General features: G+C 47.2%; 1 protein-coding gene across 1 annotated transcript in view; it reads left to right on the top strand.

The window, feature by feature from the left end:
• PRKCH (protein kinase C eta) overlaps positions 1 to 13644 on the top strand; it is a 220856-nt gene that overhangs the window by 70314 nt on the left and 136898 nt on the right. Inside the window, exon 2 of the mRNA XM_040975480.1 lies at positions 3915 to 3978. Within this exon, the coding sequence (XP_040831414.1) occupies positions 3915 to 3978 (64 nt within the window). The remainder of the gene's footprint in view (positions 1 to 3914; positions 3979 to 13644) is intronic.

Genomic DNA, 13644 nt, shown 5'->3' with positions numbered 1-13644 from the left:
GACCATTCAAAAAGCTCTTGGAGGATTTGGCATTGGATTCAGCCATTAAGCCTCAGCTTGGGATGGCTGTGTCCCACGTAGGAGTGCTTAGATCCCAAGTTCCATCTCTGCTCTCCATCTGGCTTCCTGCTAACGCACTCGTGGGATGTAGCAGGTGATGGCTGAAGTAGTTGGGTCCCTGTCATCCCCATGCGAGACCTGGGTTGGGTGCCTGGTTCTTCATTGGCGTGATTCTCCAGCTCGGTGTGCTGACAGTATTTCCACGTTTATGTCCTTCCAGATTGAAGTTACATCAAAGTGAGATCTCATCTCTTACTTTTAGATCCAGGATTTCCAGTTGGACCTCCTTGGATTGTGTGGCCAAACCTGAATGAGCAGTTACTGAGGATGGGAAGTTGGCAATTACCGGGAGAGCCAGATACAGGGAATGTGCCAGACCCAGGCTACGGGGAGTCCACCTCTAAGTGGCTGGGCCTGGATAATATGTACACTCCAGAGCTTGGAACAGAATTTCAGCTGGGCTGTATGGATTACACAGGAGGGAGGGGCAGTACTCAGTGCAGTTCATACTCTGTCCCAGAAATTAGAGTGATCATCCTGGTTAGAAAGACAGTGTCTGCTAGGGCTGTGGAGAACAGAACTGGGATCAAGGAATGGAAACTATTGATCTTGTTGCATTGCTGCTCATAAGGATCTTTGTATTGAGGACAGGAATGGAATTGGCCAGCCACTGAGGGAGTGAGTTGACTATCAGTAAGGGTGTCCAAGAACCTATTAAGGATAAATGCCAACAACTCCCCAGCACATGTAGGTGGAATAGATAAAATCTAACAACACATTTCCCCTCTATTGTTTCTCTGTAATGTAAAGAAGTGTGTATGTGTATTTGTATTGGAAAGTCAGATTTACAGAGAGAAGGAGTGACAGAAAGATCTTTCATCTGTTGGTTCACTCCCCAAGTAGTCGTAACAGCTGGAACTGAGCTGATCTGAAGCCAGGAGCCAGGAGCTTTATCTGGGTCTCTCTCTTGGGTGCAGAGTCCCAAGGCTTTGGGCCATCCTCCACTGCTTTCCCAGGCCACAAACAGGGAGCTGGAAGAGAAGTGGAGTGGCCAGGATACAAACCAGCACCCATATGGGATCCTGCCACATGCAAGGCAAGGACTTTAGCCACTAGGCTACAGTGCCGAGCCCCATAAGGAAATATTTCTACATTCAAACCTGGTACGTGGGGTAGCTGTTTGACCTAGTGGCTAAGCCTCTGTTTGGGATGCCTGTGACTCATATTGGAGTGCTGAGTTTTACTCCAGATTCTGAGACACGGCTTCAGCTTCCTGCTAATACATATCCTTGATGGGTCAAGTAATTGAACCCCTGTCACTTTTGGGACCTGGGTTGAGTCCCTAGCTCCTGGCTTTGGTCTAGCCCAGTCCTGGCTGTTGTAGTCACTGGGAAGTAATCTAGTAGATGGAAGATGTCTTCTGCTCTTTTCTGCTCAGACACCTAGATAAAACCCTTACACCTGCATATAGAATTGCAAACACATTTCATGAAACAGTGCTTTTGCTTCTCACCTTGATTTGTTATATTTTATGTTGCATTTCATTCTCCATAAATGCAACCTGTTTTGTGCAACCTGCTGAATAGTTTTCACGTCCCTCTGTAATGAGGCTTTGAAGGCCCTGCCTGAAGGTCCCATGTCTTAGCATGTCATCCTCCCTCATGCATGGACTGGGAGATGGTGTTTGAATCTCACTCTTCCACCATGGTGTTGGCCTGGGCTAGGAGTGAGGGACTGAGCCTATTCTAGTTGTGGTAGGTGCGGATTCCACGTGGTAGCACAGTCTCCTGTTGGGAGGATGGTGGTGGAGGGCTGTTCTAGGCTAGGGGGCAGTGCTCAGGGAGATTCTTTGGCACTGGGCTGCTGGATGGCGGAAGCAGCCTCGGCTATCAGGCAGGCTGGCTCCGGTGGTTCCTTTGCCAGCGGCGGTTGATGCTAGGTTGAATGTGTGTGTCTGTGTGTGTTCTCCGCTGGCCCTTTGTGATGAAGGTGAGGGAGTGGCTTTTAAAAATAACATATTTTTGACTTGAAGCAAGTCAAGGCGGAGTGGAGACAATTAGAGACTGACATCCTGTTTAGTCATTCCCCTATTTTGAGAAGGGTGCTGTCAGTGTTCACACACGGTGATTGGGCAGTGGGGCGGGGGGACAATGTGAGTTAGCAGCAGCGGGGCTGCAAGTTGCTGCCTTGCAATAGAGGTGACTTGCATTAGGGCTGCAGGCAGGTGATAGGGCTTGCGCAGAGGGGGCCTAGGTTGTTCTACATGGACAGCTTTCTGAGACTTGCACAAGCAGGCAGCCGTTACTGAGGAAGTATAGAGTCAAAGGATAATGTTAAAGAATCAGAGGGTGTGACTAGGTTAAGGCTAAGACATTTGGCAGGGGAGGGTTTGTTCACCTGTAAGTACAATAAAAACAGCCAATAGTGTCATTCAGGGTTGTGGAGATCACGTGATGGAAGCCAGGTTAGAAATGCTGAGTCATGGCACCATAGATTTCCAGATGAGAACACCAATGGGGGTGATGTGGACCCTGCCCAGGTCCCAGCTGTGTGCAGTCAGCCTGGTGTAGGGCAGGTGTTTGTTTTTTTTTTTTTTTCTATCACACCATGTGGCTTATATCTTATTTGAATTTACATTATGCCAGAGTGACTGCACTGTCTAGACTTGGCTCTTCTTGACTTTGCTCTTTGAGGTGGAGTAGAACCATGGGTGAGGTGAATCTGGCAAGATTTTCTTTTGGTCCACAGCATCTGTGGCAGGGCTTTGAGGTGTTGGTGGATTGTCCATTGGTGAAACAGCAGGAAGAGGGCAGAAGGTACTGCCTGGCTGGGGGAGTGGCGATGAGCGCTTCCATCCTGGATGCCACATGGAGAATGGAGTGTGTGCACAGGAGGGCTGTATGCAAGGACCTCAGCTTGCCTGTGTTTGCACCTGAGCTGAGGAGATAGTTTCAGGAGGTATTAAGACTTTCATCAACAGTCAAGAGTAAGGCATGCAGACTCCTAAGCTTCTTTCCCTAGCGCCTCCTTAAGATGGACAGCTTTGGTGGAATTGCATGGGAATACTCAGCCCTTTACTCCATCCGATTAAAAATCAGCAGTGGGGCCCGGCGCGGTGGCGCAAGTGGTTAAGGTCCTCACCTAGCACGCCCGGGATCCCATATGGGCGCCGGTTCTAATCCCAGCAGCCCCGCTTCCCTTCCAGCTCCCTGCCCGTGGCCTGGGAAAGCAGCAGAGGACGGCCCAAAGCTTTGGGACCCTGCACCCGTGTGGGAGACCCGGAAGAGGCTCCTGGCTTCGGATCGGCATAGTATCGGCCGTTGTGCTCACTTGGGGAGTGAATCATCGGATGGAAGATCTTCCTCTCTGTCTCTCCTCCTCTCTGTATATCTGCCTTTCCAATGAAAACATAATAAAAATAAATCTTTAAAAAAAAAAATCAGCAGTGGACTGAAAAATCTCTGTTCATCACCTTGCATGTCGCCCTTACTCCTCTATTTCATATTCTTGCCACGTGGGATGATAAAGTACTGCTCTTTTAGGTGGTTTACATAAAATATGGTATCTCAAAAGCAATTACCCAAATATATATGAATGTTTCTCTGTAACTTGAGAAACCAAAGATGGAAGAGAGTAAAACTCTGGAAAAAAAATATGGCTTCCTTTAGATTTGCTTTTTAATCTTTATACTTTCTTGAGCTTTCATTATTCTTTGCCCCTCACTGTTTAATGGAAGATGTAGAGTTGATTTGTTGCTGTAATTTACACATTTAGGCTCTATCTAAGGAATTATTTAAGGCTCTTATGAAATGCTTTAATACTGAAATATAACACTTTTTTTTTCTTCTTTGTAGGTGGATCTGGAACCAGAGGGGAAAGTATTTGTGGTAATAACCTTAACAGGAAGTTTCACTGAAGGTAAGAAAAAGTTTTGGGTGGTTTTTGATGTATGTAAAATACTCATAGGGATTCCTGTTATAGAAATACTTAGAAAAGCATTTTTGGAATAGGTATTGTGGCATGATGTAAGCTGCCTCTTGGGTTGCCAGCATCTTTTATCGGGTCACAGATTTGAGTCCTGGCTAGTCTGTTTCCCATCTAGCTCCCTGCTAATGTATGCTGGGAGGCAGTAGGTGATGCTCCAGATATTGGAGCCTCGGCCACCCAGATGGGAGACCCAGATGGAGCTCCCAGCTGCTAACTCCAGGCTTTGTCTTGGTTCAGCTCTGGCTGTTGCAGGCATTTGGAGTGAACTAGTGGATGGAAAATTCTCTCTCTCCCTTGCCTCCTAGGTAGATGAAAAATAAATTCATGTTCAGAAAAGAGCATTCTGTAAAAGATGCTTAAAAGTTAGTCTTCAGTTGGGCCACGTGGTGTTTTGTTAGTGGTGTCTCATTTCCATTGCCAAATGACATATTTTTGCTAAGTCAAACACATTGTTGAATACTCACCTAAGCTTTTATTTATCAATATCTTAGCTGAATTGGGTTTTGTTCTTGGGTTCATGCCTATTAAACTGTGCTTTAGATTTTGAGTTTTGTGCCAACTTTTTTGCTTGCCTCCAGATGTCTATGAAAGAAGCTGGGCAATCATTCTTTATTACCACTGTTTCCTTGTTACCCTGGGAAGGCTCTCATTTACTGCTGCCGCAGAAGTAGCTACACTCTCTTTGCTCTTCTCAGCCAACCATGCTCCTTTGGGATGCATCGTTTCTCTTGTTAATTCTTCCCTTCTTGGGTGATATTGAAACCACCAGAAACCTGGCATCTTTAAACGGGAAAGAATGTCTAGGTTACAGCCTAGGGATCTTCTATTCATTCTCATGTCTTCTTCTTTGGTTTGGTTTCTTGGCATATACATACAGGGTTTGTGGGTAAATGAGTCTACTCCTAATTCAGTAGAATAAAATTCATGCGGCATTTGGGCCGTCGTTGATCTAACTTTCTCACAGTATACCAGGAACATGGTCAGCTGTGAACTAAGAAATGCCAAGCATGAAGAGGTCAGCATGAGGACCGAGTGAGGATGAGGATGCTGCATCACTTTTCTGCGTGTAGTTACCAGGAACAGTGAAGTGAGGCTGTAGGTGTGACACCTGCTGTCAGTCATGCGATGGCTTTTGACAGCTCTGCCATTTCTCTAGGACTACTGCCGAGGTTGCATCTTCCTTAATTTTCTTTAGCAGCTCAGAACACCGACCCTGAGACACACCTGGATGTTCTCATTGTGCTTGTCACTTAATTTCAGCGATAAGAGGAATCAAATGGTAAAAGGTTTTAGAGAATGAGTTCTTATGAGGTCATTGGCATTGCATTCCTTTACAAGCGTACCCTGAGTAAAATTTTGCAGTAGCCTGAGTTCCACCTGAGTAATTCTACCTCCTCTTTAAATTACTCTTTCATTTTCTTTTGCTGCAGCAAGAAACCAGAGCTCTCTCGTGTCCAGGAACATTTGCAGATAAGGAGAGCAGTGAATTCATGGACAGATTCACTCTACAGTGAATCGACATTTTTATACTCTACTGGTCTTACGTGTGTTTGCATATTTGAGATGCTGGAAGAGCTGGTTTATCCATGAGAACTAGACTTGTCATGTTGAGATTTTAGCAGTTCTGCTGTGTTCTCTATGGCTCTATGCACTGTCTGCTCCTGCATGGCAGTTCAGCTTAAGTTTGCAGAGTGCAGTGGCTTTGTTGAAGGCAGAGAGCGCCATGGCTGCCTCTGTGTGTTTTACAGGAGGAGATGGAACCACCCCAGGTGCCTACTGCAACTGTGGCAGCAGTTTGGGCCTGGCATGGAGTGCCTGCTCTTGGCTCTTGGCTTAGCCTCACTCCTGACAGCCACCTTAAATTATTCTCAATTGTAAAGTGACAGGTTGGGGCTCTTGTTCCCAAATAGGGTGCTTAAGGGCTTCCCAGAGAGAAGTAGAAGAAGCTCATGCCTTTCTGGAGTGTGCTGGATGCTAAGATGGGGGCCTAGCGTTGCTGAGATGTCATCACAGCTCGGGAGCCACCAGGGCTGTGTCCTGGGCTTGTCCCAAAGGTCCCATGATGTGCGGGAGTGCTTTGCATACTCCAGCACACATAGGAGGGGTGCTAGCGGGATTCTCATGCCCACACACCTAGGGTCACAGCAGATAGGTTCTGTTGGCTTTCCAGCCCCTGCCTTGGGTCTTCTTGTATGCTTAGCAGGTCTGTTTTCTGTTAACATTCGCTTTATGTGGGAAAAACCGCAAGAATCGGACACACAGTTCCAATCCAGCATGGAGTTGGCTATATCCATTCATCCATGCCTATTTTCCTCTTGCCACTAGACCAGGTGCTGTCATCTCAAAACTCTCACTTAAAAAGATGCGTGAGGCTGTGGTCCGTGCGTGATGTACAGGACCTGCGTTAGGAGCTGCTGATGCTCTTCAGCTCATCCTGCCTCATTTCCTTCTTTCTCATCAGTGATGCTGAGTTAGCAACTCAGGTGAATAAAACAAAAGTGATTAAATGGAAGACAGGATTGAGAAATCACAGAGCAGTACCTGCTGAGTGCAGACCTGTAATCTCATTGTAGATGCTGGGAAGGCGAAGGTGAGCAAGTCCCGCGTGTTGTCCTGAGGGCACTCCCAGGAGGAGCCACAGAGGCATCCTGGGGGCACTGGGAGGTGGGCATTTCCCAGTGAAGGAGTTAGCCCAAGTCTTAGTGTGGGCATAGGGGAAAAGGGGAACAGGTCGGCCAGGAGATCTTTGAGGGAGCTTTGCAGGCAAGTGGGGTGTGCCAGGAGGGGAGGACAGCTTGTGCATGGCCTGAAGGCGAGAGAGCCAGAAATGAGTAGCGTGGAGTTGCTGAAGGTGTGGGGGGGAGTGTGAGATAAATGTGGCCAGAGTGGAGGGCCTGTGTGTAGGTTTGCCTGGGATAGCCCCAGTCAGTGGTGCATTGCCCCTATCACTATTAGCATTGTTACCTTTCACTCTTGCAAGGGGTGGCAGGTTCAGACTATGTGTGTGTGTCACTCTGCATCTGCGCTGGGAGAAAGGATGGGGAGCTGTCAGAGCTTTGTGCAGTCCCTTGGAAGCCCAAGGAGGTGTAAGGCTTATCAACTGGGCCAGAAACCCCTCCCGTGGTTCATCATGCCACGAAGGTGTTATCAGCTGCCAGCGCCAACAGCGGGCTGAATTCCCCCAAGCACTGGTGACTGCAGTTGAAGTGATTGTGTATTTATTTATTTATGAAGTGATTTATTTTGAGAAAGTTGTCTAGTGCCAACTTTGATTCTATCCTGATGAATCCTTTCTGGAGCTAGGAGCTGACTCCATCATCTAGTCAAACTGGAATTTAGAACCATGGTGAAAGAGACCTGGGATTTTAATGCAGCGTTTAAATGCTGCCATTGTGGCTATGTCTATAACTGTTGCTGGATTAGACTCCTTTTTACCTGGAGGAAGAGAGTAGCAAGGGCCGGAAGGGGGAACGGTTTGATGAAAATGCACCCAACTAAATTATTGTATCTGCTAGCATTAAAAAAGAAACAATAGAAAAAATTAAGCTGATGTGTGATATCTCCTGATCTAAGAACAGATCAAAGAGATCAAGGTGTTAAAAAAACAGGACACAACATTTTTTGTTGTTGTTAAGATTTGCAGAGACTGTAAGTTCTCAGACTCAGGGTACCTGAGATTCAGGTGCGTGGCCCACAGCATGAGAACCAGACATGATGTGCCTCCTGACAAAGCACAGCAAACCATCCCCCAGGTAGTCTTGCCCAGAAATCAAGCGTGAGTCTGATGTAGCTTCCACATCTAACCGTCAGCTTAGAGGACGTACTGGGGACAGAGAAACATTTTAAACGACACCGTGGGATGTAATCAGCCAAAGGCTGACTGTGGGAAAATTCTAGAGGAAAAGAGACGTGGTTTCTCTGCCCCAAAATGGGAAGGAAAAAACAAAAAAGAGGAAGAAGGGCCAGATGAGCCAGAGAGACCTGTCAGCCAGTTGCATCTATGGCCTGTGTTCTATCCATGCAGACAGAAATTACAAAAGAAACAAGAACTCCCTGGGGACCAGTGAAGAATGGGACCAGATGATGATGTTGTTGCTTAGGTGTGATTGTGATATTGTGGTTGTTCAAGCAAAAAGAATGTCTGCTAGAAGTAGGTTTTGAAAGGTTTACTGATGGTAACGGTATGACTTCTGTGGGTTATTTTAGAATAGCCCAGAGTTGGGCAGAGGGGTGGGATTTAAGTGACATGACAGCGCCTACCATTTGGCTGTAGAAACTAGAGATGGTCAGTGTTGTGTTTGTGCTTATTGAACTCTTCTCCTCTCGTGTGAGGGTGCAACGTTAGAAAGCAAAATGACAAATTTTAAGACTGCAAAAACCCAGAACACTGGTTGCTCTTAGAGTGTTAGAAGGATACTGTACTTGAACATGTCTCCTCAGCATAAATAAAAGCTGGAGAATTTTTTTTTTCTTTTGGTGTGTAGACGTAACTCTCAATTTTTATGTTATAAAAATATACACGGTTAATTTTAAGTGATAAAAATACTTTAGAAAAATCAGAGTGTGCTAAAGATTTGCTAAGTTGTGAGCCAAAAACGGCAGTGAGAAGAGGTGAGATAATTTCCTTTGTTCCATCACCTCATAGTGAATGACAAGCATATTGTCTCCTGCTAACGATTGCGTAACACTTCGCAGTTGCAAAGTTTGATTTAAAGATAGTTTCCTGAAAGTATAAAGAAAAATCAAGAGTTCATGGTAGAAGCGTCTTTGTCAAGACCTTGAGACAGAAGTTCTGAGTGTACTTACTTCTTCCTTGGTGTCAGCAAAGTAAGCACGGAGGTGTTCTATTCTGTGTCAGTTCCATGGGGGTAAGAACAAGCGCTTAGAAGCAGACACAGGGTGTTTAAGATGCTGATTAGAATGCCTGCTTCCAGCAGTGGAGGGCCTGACTTTGATACGCTGCTCCAGCTCCCGATTCCAGCATTTCTGTTGGTGCACACCCTGGGACTTAGTGGTGATGGCTTGCAGGGATCTGGTTCCTCCCACCTACATGTGTTATTTGGGGAGTGAACCAGCAGATGGAAAGCTCTTTCCTTGTCTCTGTCTCCAGTGAAGACAACAAAACTTTGGCAAAGCACTTGCCAAGCAAGGGCTTCAGACTTGCTTAGAAGCAGAGTATTTTTTCCTTTGGATACAGCCTTGAGCTGCTTTTGTCTCCCAGGCCCTGATCACATTACTTGGAAATGATCTATGTTTCCTCAGGGAGGATGGGAAGGGCCCTTGGACTTGGCTGTCTGCTTATTCTCTGTTACAGGCTATTTTCTTTTTTGTACTGTTGCCTCAGTTTTTGGCTCAGATTTCCTGTGTTAAAGCACTGATTTACAAATAATTATGCTCTCTGCTAAATGGTTGTGGCTAGTGGATCAACAAGGCAGATGAACATGGCCACTTCAAAACTGCAGTCTCGTTTTATCTGATATGACAAGGTGCATACAAGACCCCTTTTTTCCCTTAACATTCTTTATTTGAAAGAGTGACAGAAAGAGAAGAAGAGGGAGACAGAGAGACAGCCTACTGCTGGTTCACTCCCTAGATGATCCAGCTAGGACTGGGTCAGGCTGAAGCCTAAAATTTGGAGCTCTGCCCGGAGTGGGCTGCAGGGTCCTACATATGCTGCTGCCTGTACATTATCAGGGAGCTGGATCAGAAGTAGAGCAGCCAGGACTCGAACTTGTTTTCCAGTATGGGATATCAGTGTCTCAAGTGATAGCATAACCCTCGCACCTAATGTCATCTCCCACATTTGAAAAATTCATTCATAGACACATTTTCAAACAGTTCATGTAAAATACATATTATGAAAAAAAGGCATAGATTTTAAAACATTTTATACTGAAATAAAATTTTTTTAAAGTTTAGTGTTATTTATTTGAAAGACAGTGTGAGACAGAGAGACACAGAGGGTGAGAGATCTTCCATCTGCTGGTTCTTTGCTCCAAATCCCACAGCCCCAGTCCTGGACCAGACTGAAGGTAAGAACCAGGAATTGCATTTGGGTTGTCACGCCCACAGGGGTAGTAGGGACCCAAGTGCTCGAGCCATCACCTGTTGCCTTCTCAGGTAGCAGACACCAGACTTGAACCCAGGCCCTGTGATTTGAGATGTGAGCATTCCAGCTTATTGCTCCATGGTTGAGCAGATCTTTCCAAGGTCCGCTTGTTGACAAACTTGACCTTAGTGCATTCATAGACCCAGGAACTTTCTGCAAAGCTTAGTCGGGAAAATTGTCTAATGTGTGCCAGCTAGTGGAATATAATATCTGCTCCTCAACTTATCTTTTAATTCCATTTTCCCATGCATTTTTCTGTATTATTTTAAAAGGAGGTAAAATCATTTCCTCTTCTGGTAGTTGATTGATGGCCTTGCTGTTTTCATATTTTGAGTGACAGCTTATTTTTTTTCCCCCCTCAAGTATTAGCTGTAAAAAATGTCCTTTAGCATCTCCACCTGAGAAATGAATGACTACTTCAGTTTTCTTGCTGGTCTAAGCAGCTCTGTAGCTAACTAGAAATGACTACCCTTGAGACAAGGGGTGGTGAAAAAGAGGCGGTGAGGGGCTGGGGAGAAAGGAGGAGGCAGAAGTGCTCTTTGTGAAGGACTAGCTGGGCTCGTGGCATGTTGCCACCCTTCTTTGCTCATGGCCTGCAGCTCACTGATGAGCAGACCCGGTGCTGCACTTGGGCTCCAGTGAATAGCAACAGCAATGCTTCTTATCTGCTTCCTGGTAGCAGGACAGCCTCTTTTTAAGATAGCTGACTTCCTCCCTGTGCTCCTGCCCTCCCGTCGTGATTTCATTCGCTGCCCGCTGTGTACGTCAGAGGCTGGCCTGATCTTCAGTGTGCAGGTGGAGAACCAGGCTCGGAGGCAGCAGCTTGCCTATGTCCCTGAGTGCCAGGCCCGTGATGCAACACTCAGCCCTACAGCTAGGAGGGGAGGCATTCCAGTGTCCGCAACTGCAAGCTGTACCAGCCAGGAGGGGAGGCGTTCCAGTGTCTGCAACTGGAAACTGTACCAAGGGTAACATAATGCTACCTGCCACCCTCTCAGGAACTGCTCTTCTTTTGGGGTGATGCCCTTTTTAATTCTATTTTTAATATTGTTTACTTAGTTGAGAAGGATGCATGCCCATGTGGGCCTCTGATAAGGGTGAGGGAGGGTTAGGTATGGAAGAATGTGGGTGGGACTAATATTTCAGCTTTTTTCTTATATTTTTTCTTCCTCTGTCCCTAGGGGAGGAGGGGGAGGGGACCACTCTGCTAAGCACTCAGGAATGGGAGAAGGTCCTTTGATGTTGCTTGGAGGTCCCTATCTAAGGGAAGAGTGTCCTGAAGGTGTTCCTTGAGTGGTTTCGATAGCCCTGAGACATTGGTCTCGTTGCTCCATGGTTGAGCAAATCTTTCCAAGATCTGCTGGTTGTCAGGAAAATTGTCTAATGTGTTCTGCTTTCTAGCTTCTGATGTGGCAGTTAACATCCCTGCTGGCCTAGATGAGTTGGCCACCACATCTGTGGGCAACTGGACATGCTGTCCACCACACAGGCATCAGCCCAGTCCTGATATATGCACTCCAAGGTTGGACTATACATCCTGTGGTATTTCTCTGTGGCCAGGGTCTGAGTCCAGTTGTTTAGTTGAGGAGTCACCTAAGAAACTGCACCTGGGGTGACCTCAAATTTGACTCTAGAGTGTACCAGCAAGTGCAAGGTCAGATTTTGTGTGTGCTGCCATGTCTTTTCTCCACTCCAGTGCCATGTCTCATTTGAACCAACAGAAGCTATGGCCCAGCCCAGCCAGCCCACCATAGATCCGGTCCTCAGGCATACCAAAGGGTGCTATGGCCTTGTAGCAATGATCTCAATAATCCCCACCAGGCCTGCCCCTAGCCCCAGGTTTTGCATATGCCAGTTTCTATTGTGGTCTAGCCTGGCCCAGCCCACATTCCATCCAGCTCTTGGGCACATTTCTTGATGGTACAACTTAGCTCAACTTAACCCTCTCCCCAGAACCAGTCCTCATGTATGCCAGCAGGTGCTGCCGCCTTGTCCAACCTGGTTCTTGTACTCACCAGTAATAGGTACAGCCCAGCAGGGGAGTGGCCACAGTTCCCCTGCCAGGCATCTTCCCAGTCCAGGTCTTGCGCCTGCCAGAGAGTACTGTAGTCCAGCCTGACATGACTTGCACCCAGTCCGGGCACTTACCAGCTGGTGCTGTGATCTGGCTTGACTGGCCTGCTCACATTCTGGCTCTTGGGCACGCCAGCAGGTGTAGCAGCCTCGTCCAACCTGGCTTACCCCAGCCTGGCCTACCCCCAGTCCCACTCTGAAGTGGTAGTAGCACCGCAGAGTTCTCCTATTAGGCCCAATCCCAGCCCCAGGTTTTAGCGCGTCATTAGGTGCTTGTAACTCAGACTGAGATGGCCCACCTCTAGTCCTGGTTCCTGATTTCCCCTGAGGAAGCTACAGGACAGTAGTTCTCCAAGTTGTCTTACCAGGTCTGATACCAGCCCTGGATCTCACATATGCCAGTAGGGGCAGTGACGCTGCCTGGCATAGTCTGCTCAAATTCTTGGTCCTTGCATGTGTCAGCCTGTGCTGCAGTTTGGTCCCATAGGGCCTTCTCGCAACCCTAACCACCAGTGTCAGGTGGGTTCCTGTCAGGTAAGCTCTGTGGTCCAGCCTGGCTCAGCCCATCCATGCCCCTAGCTCTCTCTGTAAACCATCGGGTACTGCAGTTCCACAGAGGTGAGCCTTCAATTTCCATACATTATCTTCCCCCAGCCTGACATGGCATGCCACCACGCCCCAGCTTTTGCTAGTGCCAGTTGATGCTGTTTAGCTCAGCATAGGTCTCCCACATGTTCGGGTACTCTAGCCTGACCCTGACATGCGTTCTGGGTTTTCTATACTCTTGTTTCTGTTCCTCGGCCCACCTGTGAGTGCAGTGGCCTGGTCTGTGGAAGACCCCAAAAATCATTCCTTGTCTGCCAAACATCCCCTTTGCTGCTTCCTCTCCAGTACATCACCAGACCCCTTCCCTGGGTAGCGTGCAATCCTTCCACCCCCACCCGACCTGCAGGCAAGGGTAGTGTGTCTGGGCCTGAAGTTCCCCACCCTCCCTACTTATCTTCAAATAAATAAATAAATAAATAAATAAGCAACTATTGCTGGCATACTGGTATAGTTAACACAGATTTGGCATTAACCAGGCACAGAGTGCCTGCCAGCTATTGGCTGTTTTTCTCCCAGCAGTGTAACATTTGTCTAGGTACAAGGCAACCTAAGCAGTTGCCTACAGCTGGGGAGGCGGAGAGAGGGATGGGCTGGGAGTTATGGGGGTATGGTATGGTGTCCTTTACAAGGCTTCCCTTTGGTTCTTCCTTGCTACGTCTAAAGATGGACATTCCCTTGGGAAAGGTGCAGCCCTCTCAGACATCAGGCATGGCACTATAGTTTAGGGTGGATTGAGGTAAGATTCGCTCAGGTTTTATAGTCTTTGGTAGGGTTCTCTCAATATAGGCCTAGTTCTAGAACTCAGGAAA

The sequence above is a fragment of the Ochotona curzoniae genome, unplaced genomic scaffold (genome assembly GCF_017591425.1).
Source record: "Ochotona curzoniae isolate NIBS_2020 unplaced genomic scaffold, NIBS_Ocur_1.0 contig_2688, whole genome shotgun sequence".
Classification (NCBI taxonomy): Eukaryota; Metazoa; Chordata; class Mammalia; order Lagomorpha; family Ochotonidae; genus Ochotona; species Ochotona curzoniae.
Note: the sequence above shows the minus strand (reverse complement) of the source record. Positions and strands in the feature narration are given on the sequence as shown.